Here is a 25,639-nt window from a genome sequence, read left to right as displayed (position 1 = left end):
TTGGGAACTATATGCTACACTATAGCGCAGTACTAAGGTTAAAAAATCTCACAGGTAGACCACCTAGAAGACTCATTTTTAACTTTCGCTGGACGGGATGTCTAATTACGGGTTGAGCCGATGTATTGGAGTGATTTTATATACGTTCGTCATACTTCTGGAAGAAGTAGGATCTTTCTTCTTTGACAGATTTCATTTTAAGATCACGATCAACAACAGTTACATACTATGGTGCGTTTTTGTTAATACTAAATACTTTCGACTGAAATTGTTGTAGAATTTCAATATTTGAGTAGGATGCTGTCGCCCACAATTAAATTTCGTAGCTTCATATCGGTTTTGGGACGACTGTAAATCGCTAGATTTGTTGGTAACTGTTCACTGTAATTTACGACCTAACAACAAGTACAATTTGCTAAGTTTAAAGTTCAGTTGCTTTTTCTTAGCAAATATAATTGTCCTTCAAGTTAATCGTCGATTCAGATGAATTACCAGATATTTTCTCTCTTCTTTTTGTTGCAAGAACTGACTATTTAGTGCCACAGTTGAACATGCTCCTTCTTCATGTAGAATGCAAGTGACATGGATATTTATTCTAATTTGCCTTAATTTGCCAGGTTTTTAGCCAAGAAGAATACCATTTAAGTGAGTCTGTAATATTTTATAAGCAATGAAGATGTCATAATAGCGGTATCATCTACATATGTTGCAAAAGTTATATTTTTGTTAGTGGGAAGATCAGCTGTGTGAATGATATATGACATCAGACTAAGTACACTCACTTGAGACACACCAGACCTTATCGAGTGTAAAGTTGTGGTATTGTCTTGGTACTTTACGTATAAGTGTCTATTTTGAAGGTAGGATTTGAGGTGAAGTAAAATACTGTCCGGTAAGCTTTTAGAATTTTTATATTATTTCATTGTGCCAAACTTTATTGAAATCTTGGTTGGTGACTAAAAAGGCAGCAGATCAATATTTTTGATCTTCAAAGGATTTATATAGGTAGTTGTTTTATAACTCGGTGGACTTGTTCGATGGAGGCATATTTTGCTCTAGATCTAAATTTATTATTAGGATATAATTGATTTGCTTTCAGAATTGGTTCTATTTGCTCTACTAGTAATTTTTCTAGCAACTTTGCCGTAGCAGGGAGTACGCTAATAGGTCAGTAAGATGTTGTTTACTCAGCACGTTTTCATGACATAGGGATTTATATAATTTAGGATATCTTCCACAAAAGCAGAAAGTACCTCGTCCTTAAAACAGCATTGCATATTTTTGTCAAATACCTCAGTCCTCATAAGAAAGTTTTTTTTTTAATTTTAGAGCTAATTAAGACATATTCTGCAGATTTTTTTGAATTCAACATATTATGTATGGATCTTGTCACTTGGTTAGCTGTAAAATTTGGAATGGGTAGTTTCACTGGATATTTTTTGCAAACATCGGCTTTGTCTTCATTACTTTTTGCCCAGTTATCTAGAATACGTATAGGAGGGATTCTAAATTGAGACCATTCAATTTCTTTACAGCTTTCCACAAATCATAGTCAGTAGCTTCTACAGCTATTAAGTTCCTAAGATAGTTTTTAATTTTATTGTTTTTATTAGTATTTAGTAAGGTCTTGAGTTTTAGGATAGCTTAATTTAATTTTGTTTTGTCTGCAGCAGAATGAGTTTTTTTCCAGAATTTTGCCAGCAAAATTTGCCAGATTTTCTTTATTTTTCGTTTCTCGGGTATTTTTTGTTTAATTGTCTAAGACAGTTCTTAAGATGAGCTAGTTGACATTTGATTTGGAGTATTATATCATCATTGGTTGTTAGAGGAATATAGAGATATTCACGAAAATAATTCCAATTAGTGTATTTGTTGCGTAAGCTTATCTCTGGTTCCTATGTATTCTGTTAGTGCCGATTGTAATTAGAATTAGAGAATAGTCAAAAGACAATTTAAGACAAGAGTTTGCCAACACGCAATTTTTGGAAATTCCCTTGTAAAAATCAGAGACTGTCGGTTGACCAATAGGTTCGTTCACTTGTTGATATCAAATCATGACTTTTGTTTTCTGTTAATTTTAATGGTTGTCTATATTTTGGTGTTATTAACCCTAAGCCTTATTGTGTATGCTTGGCATTATAATCACCAGCCGCAACAAATATGTTGCCAAGTGTAGTAAACAGCTGCTCATATTCTTCTCTAGATACTAATTGGGTGCCTTGGTGGGCTATATATTGCAGAAACTTTCAGTGAACAACCATGCCAGTACTTTATGCTTATATTGGTTATTTTTATGTTTATGTTTTTATGATTCATTGTCGACCTAAAAATTAATGCGGTTCCTCCGTGTGCCGTGTCATCAGGATGATTTTGAGTAGTAACTTGTATAATTTTAATGATTAAAATAGCTTCGATATGTAAAATGAGTTTCAGAAATAAGCATATTTATGTTCTTCTTCTTCTTTTTCTTCTTTTTCTTCTTTTTCTTCTTTTTATGTTGATATGACTCTGTCTGTTTTTCAATGAGCCTCCAGTAAATTGTCGTTAAATCGTTTTGGTGGTCTTCCTACTGATCGTCTTCCTATTGGAGAACCGTCTCTTGCCGTCTTTACTACTCTATTTGTTGTCATTCGGCTTATATAATCATTCCATTCTATATATATATTTAGAGATTCTACAGTATTCACTGCCTTCCCTCGCTCAACCGTTTCCATCTCTCTCTGTTGTTCCATTCCATTCTACTCTTCTATTTCTTACTCAGTTTTTGATGTTCTCCACCTTGCATCTACGTCGTATATCTGTACTTCTAATTCTATCCCATGCCTTGTCATCAATTTTTTAAGTGTTTTTACCTCTGCTGTTTTTAACATCCTTTTTGTCCTCTTTGTATCAGGTCATGTTTCTGCCGAGTATGTCATTATTAATCTGATGACTGTTTTGTAAATTCTGCCTCTCATTTATTTCTCCATATTTTTATTTCTCCATATTGTTTCATTCAGGCAGCCAGCGGCTCGGTTTGCTCTATTCACTTGATCTTTTACTTCAGTTTCGAGCTTTCCATAGCTAGATAATATGATGCCTAGATATTTAAACTCCATCATTTGTTCTATTATCTGACCATCTAGCTCCAATTTACATCTTAGTAAATTTGCTGTTGTAATCATGCATTTTATCTTTTTTGGGGAAATTAACATGTCTCTTTGTAACATTGGCTCTGTTTGCTCTATTCACTTGATCTTTTACTTCAGTTTCGAGCTTTCCATAGCTAGATAATATGATGCCTAGATATTTAAACTTCATCATTTGTTCTATTATCTGACCTTCTAGCTCCAATTTACATCTTAGTAAATTTGCTGTTGTAATCATGCATTTTATCTTTTTTGGGAAAATTAACATGTCTCTTTGTAACATTGGCTCGTTTTGCTCTATTCACTTGATCTTTTACTTCAGTTTCGAGCTTTCCATAGCTAGATAATATGATGCCTAGATATTTAAACTCCATCATTTGTTCTATTATCTGACCATCTAGCTCCAATTTACATCTTAGTAAATTTGCTGTTGTAATCATGCATTTTATCTTTTTTGGGGAAATTAACATGTCTCTTTGTAACATTGGCTCTGTTTGCTCTATTCACTTGATCTTTTACTTCAGTTTCGAGCTTTCCATAGCTAGATAATATGATGCCTAGATATTTAAACTTCATCATTTGTTCTATTATCTGACCTTCTAGCTCCAATTTACATCTTAGTAAATTTGCTGTTGTAATCATGCATTTTATCTTTTTTGGGGAAATTAACATGTCTCTTTGTAACATTGGCTCGTTTTGCTCTATTCACTTGATCTTTTACTTCAGTTTCGAGCTTTCCATAGCTAGATAATATGATGCCTAGATATTTAAACTTCATCATTTGTTCTATTATCTGACCTTCTAGCTCCAATTTACATCTTAGTAAATTTGCTGTTGTAATCATGCATTTTATCTTTTTTGGGGAAATTAACATGTCTCTTTGTAACATTGGCTCGTTTTGCTCTATTCACTTGATCTTTTACTTCAGTTTCGAGCTTTCCGTAGCTAGATAATATGATGCCTAGATATTTAAACTCCATCATTTGTTCTATTATCTGACCATCTAGCTCCAATTTACATCTTAGTAAATTTGCTGTTGTAATCATGCATTTTATCTTTTTTTGGAGAAATTACCATATTAAATTTTCTGGCGGTTATTTTAAATTGGTGCAGCATACATTGTAAATGGTATTCACTTTGAGAGTAGTATTGCGTCGTCTGCATAGCATATTATTTAAAGTTGTTTTTCTCCCATTTGGTATCCTTTTTTTGTTTTTACTTTTTTAATTATTTCATCCATAATCAGGTTGAACATTACTCAGGGAATCTCCCTGCCTTATCCCATTGCCAGCTTCAATAGGGTCAGTTAGTTCTTCTTTTACTTTTATTGTGTTATTTTGGTAAATATTTTCGATCGTTTTGATTATTCCGCATACCTATATTATGGTTTATAATGAGGGCTTTTACTTCTGTTCCATGCAGCTATTTTAGGCAACTTATCATTTTGTTAATTTGGTATTATTCTCATATGTTCCATAAGATTTTTAACATATTTTTAAGTTTAACATGTTCGATGCATCTTTAAATACTTTTTTGTAACAAGTATTTTACATAAAACCTGGTTATAATCTGTTATATGAGGTTAGGAGTCTGACATCCAGTATCTGTGATGGTGTAATAGCTCTGTTAGTGATTATGTAGTCTATGAATTAGAAATCAAGGTCTGATATTTTCAAACTCATTAAAATCTTTTAATTTTTAATGGATAGAAATTGAAAATTATAATAGTTTACGTCCTTACGACTTTTGATGCAAAATATAAGTAGAGCAATTTAACAGTTTAGAATTTCCCATTACGTGTCCCAGAGACCATTTAATAATTCACCGCCCGGTATAATTATTAAACAAAAATTTGTAACTGGTGATTAGGAAACAATTTTTTTAAATCAGGTGTTATATTGAGAATTATGTTCATAACGGAAATTGAGGAATAACTGCATTATAATGCTAAATTATTTGATGTGTAATGATTCTCTTATAGAGTACATACATGTATGGCTAATCGAGATAAACGCAATATCCATAAGTTTATTAAAAGCAGGAAAAATTATAATTTAAAAATAATTTTTTATTTAATAAATTCAAATTGTTGTTCATTGACGCAAATTGGTATCAAATACGTGATTTTATGAGTGTCAACAACAAAAGGGATCAACAATCGGAACACTACACTGCTAGTTTTAAAAAACAAAGTTCTCCCATTACATTCGACGTCTATTTGCATTTTTGATAAATCGTTTTAAAAAATGGCTTCTCATTGGTTGGAAAATAACGTTACCAAACTTTTCTCACATACTCGATACTTTATCTTTACGTGACTATAAAGTATTGCCTGCTGTTTGTTTGACTTTATTATCGAGTTTCGTGACCGAAGGCCTGATTGATTTCTAGATATAAAAATATTTACGTCTGATATGATTGATAGATAGCGCTTGGGCATATTGCATTTTAGTAATGGGTCTATAAGGTAGCCAGTGTTGTGTAATTTGTAAATAATACCTAAAAATACACGGTGGTCGGATAAACACTAAAAGGAATTTCGTCTAGATTTTATAGATTTTGCAAATATAATAGAAAATATAAATAATTCAACGCAATTTCACCAGTATCATTCATTGAAATGATATTTACAGGATGCTTTATTCTAAAACTGTTACCCTATTGTATCCTACTCGCATTATTATTATTTAATATCTAGCTATGAGTTGACAAATAAATTATTAAACTTTTACTAAAAAATAGTAAATTTTAAGTAAGGTCCACAGACTACTTTCTTGTGGCATATCTAATTTAAATAGAATGTTTTTGTGGGATTAAGTCACAATCATTGGTTGTAATGAAAATCACATTATTAACTAACTAGTATTTGACATTTCGACTTCCACTCCGGAAATCGTTTTCAAAAAAGATTATTATACAAATTCTGGAAAATATAGGGTTAAGGATCCTATTATGAGACCCGTTCCTAATATGAGATCCCTGTCTCTAGAGTCTTCTAAGTGCTGCAGCCTGGTGAGTGACGTGAAAACTAAGTTAGGGTAGTGTTTTCAGTAGTCTGTGATGGGATCGAGTGTTTGTGATCTAGTATTACCTGTCAGTAAAGTTTTCAAGTTTTTTGCGAGTAAAAAGTTTTCTAATTGGTCTAGTTCAAACTGAATTTTCAACTTCAAGGCAAGGGATAAAAAAATAACCTCAGCAATTTGGGCTAGAAAATTCCCACGCGGTTGCTCCTAATATGAGACCCTCAAGTGTGCCTAATATGAGATATCATTGTATTGTATTGTTTTTCTTATTGCGCTGTCCCCTTTCGAAGGTTGATGATCCAAATAGCAATTGTAGCTTTGGAAACTGCCGCATGAAAGATTTCTGTGGATGAGCCGTCAAACCATCTCTTCAGGTCTTTCAGCCACGAGTTCATATCGTATTAGGATACTGTAATGTTTTGTGTATAACATCATGTCTATTACGTTTCTTTTTAAATATTTTAGATGACACCGCCTGCTAAAAAAGGCAAAACCTGGGACTCAGGTATAATATGCGAGCTGTCAGAGCTATGAAAAGCAACAAAATGGGCTACAGACGAGCTTCAAAATATTTTGAAGTTCCTAAGGGCACATTGAAACGTTAAAAACATGTTAAGAATACCGAAAAGACTCCTGAATCATTAGTCGCTGTGCAAGAACTATTAGTCAAATAGTGCTTAGAAATAGACTTAAGAATTTACGGTTTTTTAAAGCGCCATCCCCAACTTTCCTTTAAAAAACTCCAAGGAACGTCTGTTGCCCGTGTTAAGGAAGTCAGCCCGGAAAATGTGAAGTTGTTTTTTTTAGATTTAGGAGCCTGAGTTTTTAAAAAATAAACAGTAATCCAGTCAGGCAGTTCAACTTGGACGAAACTGAGATCACAGTTATTCAGCATAATTCTACAAACGTTTTGTAGGTGAAGGGTAAACAAAAATCTGCCGAAAGAGGGCATCTTATTACTGCAGTCGTCTACATAAATGCTGCGAGATCTTATGTCTTCTTCTTCCTATGCCGTCCCCATTAACGGAGGTTGGCGACCACATTTTTAAAAGCTTCTCTGTCTTTTGCAACGTGGAATAATTCGTCTACAGTCATGTTTGTCCAGTCTCGAATATTTCGCAGCCATGACTTCCTCTTTCTACCTATTCCCTTTTTGCCATCGACTCTACCCTGCATGATGACCTGCAGAAGACTATATTTATTATTTCTTAGTATGTGTCCAAGGTATGCAGTCTTGCGTACCGGCTTTAATTGTATAGCCAAGACAAACTTCCAAGGATGAGTTTATAAACGGAACATCCGCTGGTTCCATTCCTGCTTATCACCCATCAGGATGTATTCGGACCTACATATTCACCATGAGGTTTGAGCACTTTGTGAAGTGCACAAATCCCTCAAAAAATGACCCGGTCCTCCTTGTCCTTGACGGACATAACAGCCATACGAGAAACGAGGACCTTATAGAACGGGCACGAAATAACAACGTGAGCATCTTCTGCCTGCCCTCTTACTCAAGCCACAAAATACAGCCCCTCGACATTGGATTTTGTTTTCATCAAAAACATTTTACGCAAATGCTATTAAAGATTAGCTTTGTTCAAATCCTGGCAAGATTGTGACAAACTTTAAGGTCGGAGAGTTGTTCAACATCGCCTACAACCTACAACAGAGTTGTCACAATCAACAACTCTGTCAACAGTTTCAAAAAGGCAGGTTAATACCCATTAAACAAACATATTTTTAGAAAACCAGGACTTTTTTACATCCCGGACTCTGCAAATCTACTTCCAGAATTAGACCCATCCCAAGCAGAACCACAACCATCCAACAGTTCTGGAAAAAAAATTGTCAGCTCAGAAGACATAGTCCTGCTTCCACAACTACCCCCAAGAACGTCTGACATCTAAGCCAGACAGAACTCACAAAGCGAATTTAATTACATCCATGCCCTACAAAGCAAAACAAAATGAGAGTATTGCTAAAAAATCAGCATCTGTAGCCAAGAAATAGTTGTTCACAACAATGCAATGTAATGCAGAAATTCTATGAATGCTGAAAACACGAAAAAGAATCAAAGAAATAAGAAAATAAAGACAGAGAAAAACGTTTCAGGTAAAGGAATAAGTAAAGAACAGGAACAGAAAAACTATCCAGAGAGAAACTTAAATCAAACCAAACCAAAAGAAAACATTATGTTAGTGAAACTAGCGATAAAGGAAATGATAAGATTTCTCTCCAAGACAGTAGCGATGACATGGATAATATTGAAGCGGAATGTCTTTTAGTGGATGTCTGTATTCCTCTGATAAAGGGGGCAGTAATGGAGAAAATATAAAGAGACAATAGACGATCTTGCCGATGGGCTCATGGAAATTGTGGGGCAGATGACAACTTCCTGTGCAAACAGTGCGAACTTTCTGTTAAAAACCAAAAAAACTACGTATTATTGTTTATAGTGTATTTGCTTATTGATTAATACAGTTTATTTCCAGAACAATGAGTTAAAATAATTTGTATTACCTTTATGGCCTGTATAACGTGGTATCTTATATTAGCAAACCACATAATCTCATATTACAAGACTTGTTGAATCCATAAACTTTACGGTCATCAAGAGGTTTAAAAAAATGGTCTCATATTTGGATCCATTGCCCTATAACCAAAGTCTTTTTCATAACCAATAACAAAAACTGGTTATATTTTTCCGAGAGTTTGTATAATAACCATTTTTGAAAACGATTTCCGGAGTGGAAATTAATACGTCAAACATTAGTTAATTAAAAATGTAATTTTTATTACAACCAACAATTATGGCTTAATATCATATAAACATAATATTTAAATTTGAAATACTTAGATATCAGGAAGATTTGATTCAGCTGCTTTTATTGAAACTTCCAGAATTTTCCAGTTCCTTTTGAATTTTGTGCTATTGCCTCTAACTCTATTTTTAATGTACCTATGTTAAGCTAGGATATCAAATATTTCTTCATACTCGGTAAACGTATTATATTACTATAACATGTCGACTGAGTTAGTTATGATAGTCTTTTATTGCTTTTCTATTATTTTTGTTATTTTGTAACAAGCGTCTCCTTTACATTTTGATCTTTTTAGTTCCTACTTTAATCACCAGCTTTTTTTTCCGAATTTTAGACAGTGGTCTGGACTAACTTCTTCCTTGAGATTCATCTGCCCCTGTACCACAAACGTTAGGAAGGCATAATTAGAGATCACGGCATATAAATTCAGAAAAATTAATTAGCCTTAGAAACTGGCCAATGCTTGTTTTTATATTTGGATTAAATATGATTTATATACTGATTATTATATTGATTATATACTGATTGTATATATTGATGTACCTGTATAAAAAAATTTTTATGTATATGTATATTATTCAAGATTGACAAAATTTAATATTAACAAAACGACTAAATCATGTGTTAGTTAAGCTACCTTATAGAAACATATTAAACTGAAATAGTTAATAATTTGGAATTGCATTTCGTCTCCGAGAAAAATCAATTCATTCGCTAATCGTCTTAAGGGGTCTTCGCCATCCAAGAAACCTATTTGGGGTATATTTTAAATTTTTCTCGTGTGGCTCACATTAAACGGTACTGAAATACGTGTTGAATGAACATGTACTAGGTTTCTGTTCAACTACTTCACAACATCAGTGTTTTAGTGTATACTTATAGTGTTCAGCTACAACATAAACTAATAACATCAATTATTATGTCCTATACTATGGATGGGTATTGATAATGTGCATTGGGATAATACGTTTTGTCCTACTTATTTATAGGAAGAGGTTATTTTATTAAAGAAATATATGCTAAAGTAATTTTTTGTATTTTCTATTATTAATTAATCAGATAATTACGAGAAATAATATAAATGTTGGCAAATATTTTGTTAGATATATAGAGGTTATATTAAATAGCTATTTTTTTAAGAACTAAATTAGAAATACTCAACTTGACATTGCTTTGCAGATTTTATTTAGGTCTGGTTGTGTAGAGTTAGCATTTGGTGATATTTATGTTTAAAACTAAGAAGTTCTGAGTCCAAAAATATGTTATAGTCTCGGTCTTACAATAATATTCTTTTTGTTGGGTTTTAGCAACTTTTAACTAATTAATCTTCTGTTTTTGTGTTATACTTTTTACGTGGAGTATAAAACTCTCTCTCTCTCTCTCTCTCTCTCGTTTAACTATTCGTGACGTTTAACCTGTTCTTCTTCTGTCTGTTCCACTCCGATCTAAGATTTTATATCGTCAAGGTTATTCGGAATTTTTTTACGGCTGTTATAAACAGTTAGTTTGCGGGGCAATAAAACTACTCTTTTGAATTTCTCATCCAGGACATTCTTCTGCTACCGAATTTATTTGTTATTTAATCTTTCTCTGAATTACAGACTGTAGGTATGTGTATTTATGTCCCTACATTGGATGGCCTAAATGTTCCAAGTTTTTCTCTTTTATGGTAAGTATTACTTCGTGCCCTCGTGACTCGGTCAACCCAATTTCCAACTTTTTCGCAACCAATAAATCTATTACTTAAACATTTTATCTGTATACTTTTTTTTTAGTTTTGTTTTTTGTATTTTTGTTTTATTATTAAATTCAAGCTTCATCATAACTTTAGTAAAGTATCTCCGTTCCAAAAAATGGGAATTATTTTTAACACGAATGACCATTCTCTAGTACTTTTTTATGTTTTTGTATTTTCAATTTTATGTAACATTAAGTTATATTTTATTTCCAAAAATTGTTTGAATATTAACAAAATAACCTCTTCCAGAGAATATTGACTGTAATATAATAATAATCAAAAATATTACAAAGGATTCATCTAAAAGTTTCAGCCAGTAAAATTTTTCATAATTTTTTTAGAGCATATAACTTTTTATCTAGATTAAAAACAGATTGTAGGTTTCTTCGTATAAAAAATCAATATTTACCTCAATTAAGTATCTTGTTAAAAAATGCAAAGTTAAAATATAGATTTTTTTACGCCATCAAAGAATAAAAATTGATAAAAGAAGAAACACAAATACAAAAACAATTTGCTTGTGATTTAGAAATACGCTATGTAAACAACAAAATATTAGCTTATTAAGAAAAAGCACATCAGTAAGATATTTTATAACATATATGTATAAAATACTGACATGATTAGTGAACAAATAACTTTTAATTATATTAGAGCACAGAATAAGCTGGATCCCTCAACACATATAAGCTGCTTTTTGATTACCTTTGTATTACTGAATTTGCCGAACAATCGTAATAAGCTTACATTCAGGATAATAAGAGCAGAATCACTGGTCGATCTCAGCCTATGTTGTATGGCATGATATCCAACTAGCGTGTCTTTGATGCGTTATACTTATAAGATCATACATGATTTGAGATAAACTCAGTCAAACCAGAAGGTTTTACAGAGACCCTAAGGTGACTGATTAAGAATCCTTTAGGAGCGATCTTAAAACAAGAGTACAGAATTCTCCTGAAAGGCCAAAAAACAACGTTGAATTAAGCTGATAGTAGACTGGTTGCAACATACAATAGTCGCCTCATAAAAGGACAAGTGCCATTTAAAAAAAAATCGCCCACCAAGACAAGTAACTTGGTGGAATAAGTTGCTGCCTGACCTCAGAAGAGAAACGAGACCACTAATAAGGTGAAGAAATCAGGTAATTTTAAAGCATTTAAGGCGTATATAAAACCTATAATAATCCTATCCTCTGAATAAAGATATAATAGGATATAACAGGAAATAATTCTGTCAAATTGTTAAAAATGTACTCTATAGTGCAAAGATTAACAGATTTCTTAAAAAAAGTAACACTAATAAACCTATAAGTTAGTTAAATTACCCAATAAGAAGTATACGGGCACTGAGACACTAATTATACTGAGGTTGTTGAGTATTCACTTCTCAGAGTTGATGCAATTGACTAGTGAAAACAAGAAATCACCAACAAGCAAATTTTAGCCCAACCAGAATTGACTGGCTGACCTTTGAAGAGATCTTTGGTTTCCACAAGGTCAGATGTATTATTGAAACTTTTAAGTTATACAAAACTGGGTATATTTCCCAGACTAATAATAATTATGGGTCCCCTGATCCAAATCTGTAAAGCTAGATATGTTCTGGGGTAGAATTCCAAAGATTGAAGAAGAGCGAGAATGACGTTTATTTCTAAGCCATGAAAAACAGATTACACTTTATCAAAATCATACAGAACAATGTCATGTTAAAAACCTCCAAAAAAATCTTAAATAAATACAACAAGAAAAACAATCATATTAAAAACCCACTATACCAGTGGCAATAAATGTATCAAAGTGCTAACAGGGAAATCAGATGAAGCCGCCCCGCACAATCTAGTGTCAGAACCCGAAAGTAGTTCGCTGATGGATCTGCCCATAGATAAAATTACCCACGGTACTGGATCGGAATTTTTTGGACAGACGTGCAATTATAACAAATCTTACAGCCTAGGTCAATGTAGTACTGTGTTTCAGGCTGAAGTTTTTGATTTGTTGGTCTGCATTGATAAAATCATGAAGGGAGTCCCCACCAAAGAGAGAAGAGAACCAACAGTTATACAGATAGTCAAGCTGTTACTCTCGCCGTAAATAACCCATTTACCAAATCAAAACTGGTTAGAAACTGCAAAGATTTTCTCAATAACCTAACATAGACAATAAAGCGTCTTTAATAGAGGTACTGGCTTATAAAATGGTGAATTAAAATAAACGAGCAGATTTTTTGGCCAAACTAGGCTCGAGAGAAACTTTTGTAGATTCAGAACCATTGTGTGGCATTAGCAAAAATGCTGAAGAAATCGAGGTTCACAAGTGGCTGATAATGAATAATAAAAAAAATGGAGAGCTACTCAAGGGTAAATATTGATAAAAATACTTTCGGACAATTTGATGAATCTCAATAAACGAGAGATCAAAACGGTTAACAAAATAATTAATGGACATTGTCGTTAAAGAAAACACCTATATAAAATTAGATAAGGTGAATGAACTTTGGTGCAGAAAATTCTAAATGGAACCCCAGACTGCCGTACAAATCCTATGCAATTGCAATGTGCTAAAAGATATGAGGCAAGAATTCACTGGCCAACTGAGGATTGAACCAGAAAGGATCCTATAACTACCAACGAAGAAACTTCACAGGAGTTATTGGAAATTGTTTAATGGGAAAAAACAGGGTATGGTACAAAGGTCTTATAACCAAGTGAGAGATACACCTAACTCGCCTGAACTAAGAAGAAGACAAAAAGAAGCCAGATCCCAAAAAAAACTACAGCACAAAAGACCTCATTTAGATACTTGGAAGCGTTGTAGAAAACAATAGAAAAACTGAACATTAAATTTGTGTATGACAACAAAGTATTTGGCTCTTTGTAGATTTATTGCCACTGGTATAGTGAGTTTTTAATATGATTGCTTTATCAGTTTAGTGAGATTACTTTAAGACTCAAAAAAACATTAAAGTAAACAGGAATTTCAAACATGATGCTAAAATATACCTTGTTAGTCAATCTAGTCATAGCACATATAACTAAGAACCTGAGCTTTGAAATAGTTTGACCAAGCTGAGCTTGGCCAAGCTTTTGAACGAATACATCTACCAAGGAAAAACTCCTTAATGGAATATTGCAGTCATTACTTTATTACACAAGCAAGGAAACATTACAGATTTAAAAACCTACCGTCTTATCAGTTTGCTTTCACACATATATAAAGTTTTCACAAAAATTATCAAAAAAAGACTGGACGCTAAATTAGACTTCTATCAGCCTAGAGAATAAGCTAGATTTAGATCGGGATACAGCACTAACGACCACTTACTAGTGATAAAGAACCTAATAGAGAAGTCTGCAGATTATAAAAAAACATTAGTACTGATATTTGTCGACTAGGAGAAAGCATTCGATACCACAAGCCATCAGAAAATGTTAAAAGCATTGACAGAATGCGAAATAGATCATCGCTACACTAACATAATCAAATATATATACCAAAATGCCACAGCTAGCGTAAGACACTCTGAACAAGAAACAAGTAGATTCTGTATACAGAGAGGAGTACGGCAAGGAGACACAGTCTCTCCAAAACTATTCACGATGCTTTTGGAACATACTTGTAAGAAGGCACATCTGAACGAGTATGGTATCAACATAACTGGAGGGAAACTCAGTCATTTAAGATTTGAAGATGGCATCGTCCTTATAGCCGATCGTATGAATGATGCTATAATAATGTTTGAAAAATTATATCATGCTTCCTTGGAGGTCGGACTAAAGATTAATATGAACAAGATGCTATTGATGGAAGGGATATTGTGCAGACTTCATCGTATAAGTACCTAGGACATGAAATTCGATTGGGCAGAGATAACCAGACATGTGAGCTCCCACGTCGCATAGGATTAGCGTGGGCAGCGTTTGGTAAATTAAACTATGTATTTAAATTGGATCTACCCATATACCTCAAAAGGAAAATCTTTGACCAATGTGTGTTACCTGTACTCACTTATGGAGCGAAAACATTAAAATTCACAAAAAAGGTAGTTAACAGGATTCGCGTGGCTCAGGTGGCTATGGAGTCCCAGATGTTAGGTGTCTCTCTGAGAGACCGAATCCCAAACGAAGAAATACGTCGTAGAAAAAAACAACAGACACTGTCGAAAAAATCGCGTCGTTAAAATGAAATTGGGTGGGACATGTCGCCAGATTATCAGATAACTGATAGATAAAACGTATTTTAGAGTGGAGACCAAGACAAGAAGCAATACGGAGCAGGGGACGTTCACCAACTAGATGGACAAACCTGCAGCGTATTAACAATGGAATGCAAGCCGCACAAGAGAGAGACATATGGAAAGAGTTGAGGGAGACCAATGTCCAGCAGTGGAACATCGATGAAAAAATATTGAACTATCCCAACTAGTTTAACCTAGAGCTAATAATAGCCAATAAACATATGCAAATGACCAATTTAAACCATAGGTTTTGGCCACTGCATGGAGTAGCTAAAGACTACATCACATTTGTAAAATTTCTTTTATTCCAATACAGTTTGAAGATTTCAGGTGATCCAGCTGATGGCCCAAAAATTAGATAACATCTAAGTGGGCTAGACAAAGAATTACATGAAAGAATAAAGCACAAAATAATTAATTAACTTCTCCGGAATGACAAAATATTATAACAAACTGTCTTTACATAACCGATAAACTACCAGATGAGACGAGGGTATCCGTAAAGTATCCGTACAGTAGTAAGATTATTGATTGCTGATAGCATTTGAAGAAGTTGTATATTCAAAATTGAATAGTAGATACTTAATCAAGAAGACTACCAAGACCAAATTATTTATATGGTACCTACTTTTACCCAGAACACTTTACAGCTTTTAAAACAATAATTAAATAAGTTAATTGTATCACCATAATCTAATATTATTTGCTAGATATTGTTTAAAATAAAAAATATTAAAACTAGGAAAAGTAGAAGAGATTAATTATTCTCTGGTTTACTTATGGCATATTCTTTATAGTTCTTAAAATAGATCAAAAACATACTATTTATAGTTTAATTTGGTGATGTTTTTGTAGAAAAAGAAATAAAATATATCATATTTTAGTGGCTGAATTTTTAAATATGTCCTTTGACTATATTTTAATAACATATGTTTGATGTTTACTTTTAAAATAAACATTATATAGATAATTTTATACATCAATACCAATGCCATATTAGTGTAAAATTATAGAAAACAAAATGGTTGTTCTAATCTAATAATATTTTTGGTTATATGTCCACAAATTAACAAGACGGTTCTATTTACTCATTTAAAATATTAAAGAGGCCTCTTCTAAAATTTTCTTTGAAAACATTTTGAAAAACTTTGCTAAAAAAGCGCAAAAGCTAACTAAAAATACATCAGTAGAGTTTGCAGAGGTCTAAGGTGTTAATGACTAAACAATCAAGAAAATGATTATAACGTTCATAAAGAAGATTCGGAGCTGTGTTTAGTAAAATAGAATTATGTATTTTTATTTATTTTAACAACCAGTTTGCTTTTTTTATTGTAAAGGTCGTCCTACTACAATAAATATATACACAACGTCTAAATACAAACACACAAAACATCCATTTACCCGACAATAACCAACAAATAGTAATAGTGTGGATAGGTAAATACAAATGTCATGGTGAAATAGCATTGATAATGTAGCCTGAGAATAAAAAAAGCGTCTTACCGGTATACCAGTGGGCTCCACCTGGCCGAACCTGGTGCTACGCCAGCTCTCCAGGATCAACAGACCGGCGTATAATTTGCCGACGGACATTTTACCGGTGTTGAGTTGGTTGGTCGGTGGAACTAGCAGCTCCACCATGTTCTTGGCTTGGATCGGCCAGATGTTTTTGATTGTCTCTTTGAGTTCCTCATCGGCCTGGTCCATTTCATCAGCTAAAAGATTTTTGAAACATTTAAAACCTAGTATCAATATTAATTTATGTATTAGAAGATTAACTTTTCTATCTATGCTTTATTTTGTCAATGGATGACTTTGTATACAGGGTGCAGCAGATAAACGGCCATTTAAAAATATCACCAGAAATTAAAGGCATCTGAATCATAAAAATTAAAATGACGCTGTTTTGAAGAGTGACCTACTTAATGAAAATATTTTTATCTATTTTCTACTTCCGGTTATACCGGAAATTGCTTATAACTTTGTTTTGTTTTTTTAAGGGACCCCTATACATTTTTTCATTTTAGAAATATTCACGTTATGCTGAAAATTTTTTGTTATTACTTCCCTATACCTATTGTAAACCGTTTTTGAGTTATAGTTCTATATGAAAACTAGCGGACCAACTCGACATCGAGTTTTTTAAATGAAATTTTTATTTTGCGAGAAAAATATACAATATATACAATGACCGAAAGTAAAAATATTTTTATCAATAACTCAAAAACTATAAATGATAATTTCGTGAACTTACATTTTTGAACTCCACGTTGAATTCTCTATTGATTTGACTAATAAAAACGAAACCGGAAGTCGACCTCAAAACCGGAATGCAACTTTTAGTTCATCAAATGTCGACATGGATATTATTTAGCAGTTAATTTTGCATGCTGATCACGAATCCGGTGTCAGATTTGCTCTATCTTAACGTTTTATGCGCGTTTCGGGTCACTTCCGGTGTCGGATCGCAACCGGAAGTACATATTTAGATTCGTCTCGACGAGACCTTTCGATCCATATATACATTGTGGGGTCTAAAACTTAAAGTAAATTTTAACTTTCGGTCGTCTCAAAACCGGAAGTGAATTTTTGTACCAAAAGTATATCTTGACAATCTCATACGTAATACTAATAATATTCCGAAAAAATATTTTAATTATCTAATATGGTTTTTGAGTAAAGTGGTGGACAAGAAAAGGGCTTAGCGTTTTAGTATATAAGATTACACTTTTCTACCATGCATATTAAGTTCAATATCCTCTAATGTAATTTGAATAAAAGTTTAAATTCCTTAGGAACTTATTAACCAGATATAGCATTATCGTTTACAGTGTAAAGTTACCATTTTCGTTATACAGGGTGCTGTCAAAATCAGCATAAAATCGGCATTCTAAATTTCTGCCCAATTTCTTTTTGAAGTTATACTTCTATACGCGCTATTCTCTCTCTTCCTCTCTGAAGAATAAAAATGTTCCTTTTGTATATATATATATATATATATATATATATATATATATTTATTATATATATATATATATATATATATATATATATATAATATAATATAATATAATATTTATTAATATTATTATTTATGTGATATGTTTTGTATTTTTTATTAAATGTTCATAATTATTTTAGCCTTTTGTATTTCAAAATAATAATCTCAATAAATCAATGTACGACCGAGAACTGTCAATTTTGAAATACGTTTGTGTCATGTCTAATTGGCAAATATTTTACGTGATTGGTTCATACGCTGGTGTATGTGAGTTCGAATCCCAATATGAATTTCCCTTTTTATTTTTGAAATATTTAAAAACCCCACGTTAGTCTTGTTAAATATATGTAATATACCCGAAAATGCTAAATTTTAAAATAAAATAAAAATTTACAACATAATCCGAGTTGTTGGTTTTTTATTTTTATCTTCCACAAACGTTTTTTGAAGTTATACTTCTATACGCGCGTTCGACGTTGGAAATTTGTGTGTATTCGTATATATTGAGTGTATAGGCAAAATAATTACATATGTAAGATATAGGTTAGAGAGACACAGAAGATATATTCTCTCTCTCGAGAATAAAAATGTTCCTTTTGTAAATATATTTAATATTTATGAATATTATTATTTTTTTATTAATATTATCATAGTAAATTAAACAATATGCGTAAGTTATGTATATTGTCATTTTTAAATACTTATGAATATTGCATTTTAATTTGTATTGTATTATTATATTGAATTATGTGGCAGTGTATTGTATCGTATTTTTATATTAATAACAAAATTAACAATGAATTTTACTGCAGAGTATGTGTAAACATTTTTTTTGCATTCAACTTTTTTTATACATATATGAAAATAAAAATATATATTTTCATTAAAATATTGATTTAATCCTTCATTTACTTACTATACTCCCATTAAAGGTAAAATGTTTATATACAGCAAACGATGCACCATATACCTGTATACCTAATTCTTTTTCTCTTTCTGCTCTCTCTTACCTATAGCATTACATGTGTAATGATTGTGCAGATTGACTCCCATATAAATTTGTAAAGACGAACGCGTGTATAGAAGTATAACTTCTACCGGCAGTTTCTACCGGCAGTACCGTTTTTTTTTCAAATGGGACACCCTGTATGTGATTCATTTTTTTAGAAAAATTTGTTATTCACTATCGATCTGTATTAGTATTCCCTGTACCTTACTCTTGCAGTTTTCAAATAAATTAACTTTATACATTTTTGTCACAAAAAATTTATTTATCAAGTAGCCTACAGTACATTCAACAACTTTAAACGAAAAATAGAATTCACAGAAAACCTTTCCGTTGTAGTAAAATGTACGGTAAACTGCACTGGATATCTCATAATCTCATCTCTGCACTCATAATCTTTTTAATTACTTTGTTTAGAATATTTTTGCCGTTTTAGAATATTAATTTTAGTTTTCCCGGATCCACCACTCTTCTATTATTTTTTTACATTTATTTACAGTTTTGGCCCATATTTCTAGAATTGCAGTTTTGAGAGCTTCTTGCCACATTTCCCTAACTGCATTGTCACTGTATCCACTGCATCCAACGTAATTATCATAATACATTTTACATACACCCCAGATGTGTTCGATATGATTAAACTGGCAGTGATACGGCGGTAACAGTAGTACTTGATGTGTATAACTTGATACAATTTGGTCAACTATATAAACTGTTGATTTTTCATTACGTTTCAAAATTTCCAGTAACTCTGATTTGAAGGCGTATTCCAGAAAATTGATATTATTTTTAAGTAACCTCGGTACCTTCCACGACTATTTTGATTGTTTTTCCAAAATCTTCGAATGGTAAGGTAATGGTAATTTAAATCCTAAATCTCTCAACACTTTTCAAAGGCTAGTCCTCTTAATTTCAGAAACTTATCTATCTCTTATTTTGGCCAGTAAAGTATCTAAACTAACATGTTGATTGTTTTTACGCATTCGTAAAATATGCAAAACTACGAACAACGGGTTAATGACACATATATTTATTTATACCTAAAATTTAGCAAAGTGTTAAACATTATCGAGAACACCAGTGCAGTTTACCGTGCCTTTTACTACAACGAAAGGGTTTCTGCGAATTCCGTTCATTGTTTAGAGGTATAAGTTGGTTCAATGTACTGTATGAAATATTCTGACAAAAATATCAGGTATTGTTAATGTTTAATAGTAACCTTGTTGTATGCCATTGGGTGACGGTTATAATATTAATTTGCCTAATTTTTTTGACAAAATAATAATGGCTCATTTAGGATATACAAATAATGATTTTTTAGATTTAATTATAATCATAAAACATAACACTGTAAAACGTTGGTTGAACAACTGTTTCCAGTTTGGTCAGCTTATGGGTAAAAGGATCCACGCCGATAATAAAAACTTACAAATAGATACCTTGGGATATTATTCAGTTATAGTTTATTTTTATGAACGAGAGAGTAATTAGCATAATTTTAACTGGTAGCTCCGACCACTCCATGGGCGTGCTCAAGATTAATTGAAAAATTACTTTGAATAATTGTAAAAAATAAATGAATTATTTCAGTGTTATAAAGTGTTATGTGTATGTAAACAAAAGTGACCTCTTTTATCACACACTATATTAGAACTGACTGGCCTACATTAAAAAGGGTTTTAAAAAATTCACATTTTTTTTAATTTTTAAAAATTACAAAAGAGAAAAAGAGTTTTTAAAACCGTCTAAGGTATGTTAAATAGATGAATAAAAATATTAATATAAAACTTACAGCTACTTGTTACAAATCCAAATCAGATTTAGAAGATGAACTTTCAGAACCAATATTTATAATAACTGGCTCGATCATTTTGTCAGTAATATTGTCCAGCTCCACATTTTTTCCTCTTCTTTAATAGTGTGATTTACTGTCTTTTCCCAGTTTTTAGGTTTTACATTATTTACGGCTTCCAAAAACAACTGTTTAACATCATGAATTTTAAAAGTGGTATTTTTTCTTGAAACTTCACTCTTTATCTGTGCTCATACCAGTTCAATCGGGTTTAATTCACAATGATATGGTGGGGATCTAAGTACTGTCATTCCACGATTTTTGGCAATTTCATCAATTTCGTATTTTTTAAATTTTTCTTTATGAAAGGCACACAACGAATAAAGTTCCTTTCTTATAGATCCGGGATGGTACGTAATATTTTTTGAACTCAGCCAATTCTGCAAGTCTTTTTTTAACCACTTGGTTGTGGGCAGTCCTTCTATAAGTCTGGAGTGATAACTTGCATTATCCATTACTATTACACAGTTCTTAGGAAGAAGATCTATCATTTGTTCGAACCATTCTTGAAAGACATCAGCGTTCATGTCTTCATGGTAGTCACCGGTACGAGTTGATTCAAAAGTTAATAAACCACCTTCAACAAAACCGTCTGAACTGCCAATGTGTACTATTATTATCAGCCTGCGTCCCTTTCCTGATGGTGGGTTTAAACCAGTAGATAAGTTATTTACAAAAGCGTGTGCCTTTGACTTGTAACAGTTTCATCCTGCCAAAATTTATTTGGTGTATGACCCTCGTTGATCCATGTTTCATCAAGATAAAATATTTTTCTTTTTTGGTTTCTCATTTCCTTTATGGTTCTTAGAAAATGTCTTCCCCATATGACAATATCGCTTCTTTCTAATAAAATAGACTTTCTGGGATTCTTTTTCCAGCGGAAGCCTATTTCTTTTAAAAGTTTCCATAACGTACTTCGACTCATTTCTGGGTAATCCTTATCATCTCGAACTAAGACAAGAACTTTATCCAATGTTGGAAATTCTTGTCTAAAGAAGAATTCATGCACTTTCCGTCGAAGTCCTTCTATAAAATGATATTCTATTTGAAATTTTGGTTTCCCTGGAGCATTACGTGGCATTTGAAAACTACCACATTTCTCTTCTTTAATAACTCTGTAAATCGTAGATTTCCCAACACCAAGTGTACTGCTAACTAACTCAACGGTCTCATCAACACTTTCACATAAACGTTTGTCTGTAAATGATTTAAAACAATTAAATATTAATGTTTTTTCATTAACTGTTAGAGGACCAATTTTTCGGCGTTTACACGGCACTTCCAAATTTTCCATAACACTAGTATACACAATAAACTGCACCTTGCAACTGAAGTACCTACTTTTAGTGAACTGATAAGAATTTTGAATACGCCACTTGGACCTTCCTATATACAAAATGGAAAAACCCACTATCACATTTTCTGTGGAATAAGTTTAGAAGGTAATTATCTAGTCAATTTCTGTCGTAGATTCCTGGAATTAAAGAATTTAATGTTTGATTGTTGAAACCCTTACTTCGTGGAATGCACTCATTTCAGATAAAATAAAACGTTTTTTTTTTATCTAAAGAATTAAACTTTATTTTGCAAATAGGCAAAGAATTAAACTTTATTTTGCAAATAGATAAAATGAAACGTTTTATTTTATCTAAAGAATTAAACTTTATTTTGCAAATAGGTAGGTACAAACTTTTATTGGTTATATATAACCAATAAAATAAACATCTTACATTTCTTGCAAATTCATTAGTACCTGTTAACCTCCATCACTCCGACACTGGCAACCTTATTTAGGGATTAGTAACTCTCACAACTATTGTATTCTATTCTGCTCCAACCTTTATACCTGGTGGTCATACTCAATTTAAAATTGTTTTCCTATATACTTCTGTAAACTTGTTGACAAATATCTGTTTTTCATTGAGTCACCCGTATCAACAGTTTAGGGATTTGCATACATAACTTATTGTTTTATTACTCTCTCATACATAAAAATACACTATAATAAAAATTCATCCTTCAAACCCGGAGTTTTAATAAAATGCCAAGATCAAGATTTTACAAGAAAAAAATTATTTGATAAATGAAGTTATTAATTTCATCGAATAACTTAATTCATAAATGAAGTTATTCGATAAATGATTATGTGATAATTCAAAGTTTACAAAAAAAATGGTATGGTTAACCGCCATAACAGTCACTTTTGGAGTGACAAAAATCCTCAGCTCACGTGGGATAGTAAATTTCAAGCATTCCTTTCGTTCAATATTTTTTGTGCTGTGAAAAATAATAAGGTAGTCTCTCTCATGATTTATGACGAAAATTTAGACGAAGAGTTACTGCAACATTTTACAGCAAGTAATTGTACCAGCACTGCACGCTTTACATAATAATAAGGCTAACAAGGCTTGACTTTAACAAGATGGAGCACCGGCTCACAATATTCAAGGAGTCGGCACATTGCTTATTGAAATAATTTTTCCAGAGACAGATAGCTAATAAGGATCCGTTTCTCTGGTCACCAAGCTTCCGTTGTCATCGTTAGATTACTCTATATTTGAAGATGTGTTAAAAATAAGGTGTTCTCTGAACCTATCACTACTAAGGAAGCTATAATAAAACAAGTCCTTTAAATTCTTAACGAAATAAATCTTCTTCTTAAAGTGCCTATCCGTTCCGGATGTTGGCGATCATCACGGCTATCTTTACTTTATTTATTGCAGCGCAGAACAGTTCAGTGGTAGTCGTGTTATACCACTTTCGTAAATTTTGAAGCCAGGAAATGCGTCTTCTTCCCGGTCCTCTCTTACCATTTACTTTCCCTTGGAGAATCAGCTGGAGAAGGCCGTAACGTTCTTGATTTCTCATTACATGTCCTAGATATTCCAACTTTTTAGTTTTGACGGTCATGAGAATTTCACATTCTTTCCCCATTCTACGCAGGACCTCCACATTAGTAACTCTGTCAACCCAGGATATACGTAAGATGCGCTTATAACACCACATTTCGAAAGCTTCGAGCCGATTCATAGATGCAACAGTCAGTGTCCATGCTTTCATTCCGTAGAGCAGAACTGTGAATATGTAGCAGTTCAATAGACGGCATTTTGTTTTTAATGATATGTCTCGACTGTTGAAAATGGTTCTCATTCTAACGAATGCTGCTTTTGCTTTTATTATTCGCTGTTTAATTTCTATTGAGTGGTCCCATTGGCTATTTAAATTGGTACCTAGATATGTATATTGCTCGACTCTTTCGATATTCTGTTGGTTGATTGTAAGTTGAGCGTTTAGTATTGGTTTTTTACTAATTTTCATAAATTTGGTTTTCTTTATGTTAAGAGCTAGTCCGTATCTGTTGCTGACTTCTGTTATGCGATTTGTTAATATCTGTAAGTCATTCAGATTATCGGCAAAAACTATAGTGTCATCTGCATATCTAATGTTATTCAACCATTCACCGTTTATTAGTATTCCTTTCGCACAACCGTCTATAGCTTCCTTAAATACCCATTCAGAATAAATGTTGAACAACAATGGAGACAAAATACATCCCTGTCGTACTCCACGTTCTATTGCAATTTTATCAGTTAACTGGTCTTCTATTTTGATTTTGGCCGTTTGATTGTAGTAAATGTTTCTGATAATTCTAAGATCTTTGTTGTCAATTCCAATTTCTTGCATTAGAGTCATTAATAACAAAATAAATAAAGAATCAATATCAAGAGCTACTAAAGAAACTCTGGTTAAAAGAGTTCATAAATGATGGGATGTTAATAGGTAACATTTTGAACATTTATTACTTTAATAAGCTAGTGCATATTGTCTATGATATCATCTTTTTAATTGTACAATGTTTACCTTACTATATGAAAGTTGTAAACTAACACAAAATAGTCTACGAAAAAAATTTGTTTTAGTGACAAAAATACATAAAGTGCAAATTTAAAAACTGCAAAAGATAGGTATAGGAAATACTAATACAGATCGATAGTGAAAAACATACTTTTTTAAAATAATTATAGCTATAGTAAACCATAATGCTATATCTGGTTAATAAGTTTATAAGGAATATAAACTATTATTCAAATTGCATTGGATGATATTGAACTTTATATACATGGTAGAAAAGTGTAATTTTTATATAAAAACTCAAACTAACTCAAAAACAGTTCATAATAGGTATAATGAAGGATTAAGAAAAGTTATAAGCAACTTCCGGTATAACCGGACGTAGCAAATATATGAAAATATTTTTAATAAATAGGTCACTCTTTAAAACCACTTCATTCCAATTTTCATAATTCAGGTACTTTTGGTTCTAGAGATAATTACTATTTAAATGGGAATAAGCCACAATTAAAGGTTAAAGTAAGTTTATTCACGTTTCAATTTCCACTTCGGAAATCGTTCTCAAAATACAAATCTCAAAATCGTACAAAACTCAACAGTGACTTGAGTAATTTTGAAATACAGAAAAAGGGCTACAATACAAAAAACTGCTTTTTTACTGAAGGTTTTGATTTTTTTTATTTCTATAAACTATAAATTAAACGAAATGATTTTATAAAATTCGCATGCGTCTAGCTCCATCTTCAAGCCGTTTCAGCGCATCCCCTTTTACAACGAACGAATTAAAAAAAATAATAATATACACCACTACATCATTCGGAAACCATATTCCGCGTATTCAACATCATATGTTTGAGTTTTTGTAGATATTCGAAGCTGCATTATATATCCAAACATTTTTTCCGATAAAATCTAAATTTTTGCAGTTATTCCCGAAAAACCGTTTAAAAACATGCTTTTTGTGTCGTGTAATTTGTGAAA

At 32.1% G+C, this 25,639-nt stretch overlaps 1 protein-coding gene across 25 annotated transcripts in view; it reads right to left on the bottom strand.

Annotated features, from left to right (window-relative positions):
* Positions 1–25,639, bottom strand: part of cac (calcium voltage-gated channel subunit cacophony) — a 405,056-nt gene that overhangs the window by 73,142 nt on the left and 306,275 nt on the right. For all 25 annotated transcript variants that reach the window (XM_072539658.1, XM_072539662.1, XM_072539808.1 and 22 more), the window contains one exon: positions 16,451–16,662. In XM_072539658.1, the coding sequence (XP_072395759.1) occupies positions 16,451–16,662 (212 nt within the window). The remainder of the gene's footprint in view (positions 1–16,450; positions 16,663–25,639) is intronic.

Source organism: Diabrotica undecimpunctata, chromosome 1 (genome assembly GCF_040954645.1).
Source record: "Diabrotica undecimpunctata isolate CICGRU chromosome 1, icDiaUnde3, whole genome shotgun sequence".
Taxonomy (NCBI): Eukaryota; Metazoa; Arthropoda; class Insecta; order Coleoptera; family Chrysomelidae; genus Diabrotica; species Diabrotica undecimpunctata.
Note: the sequence above shows the minus strand (reverse complement) of the source record. Positions and strands in the feature narration are given on the sequence as shown.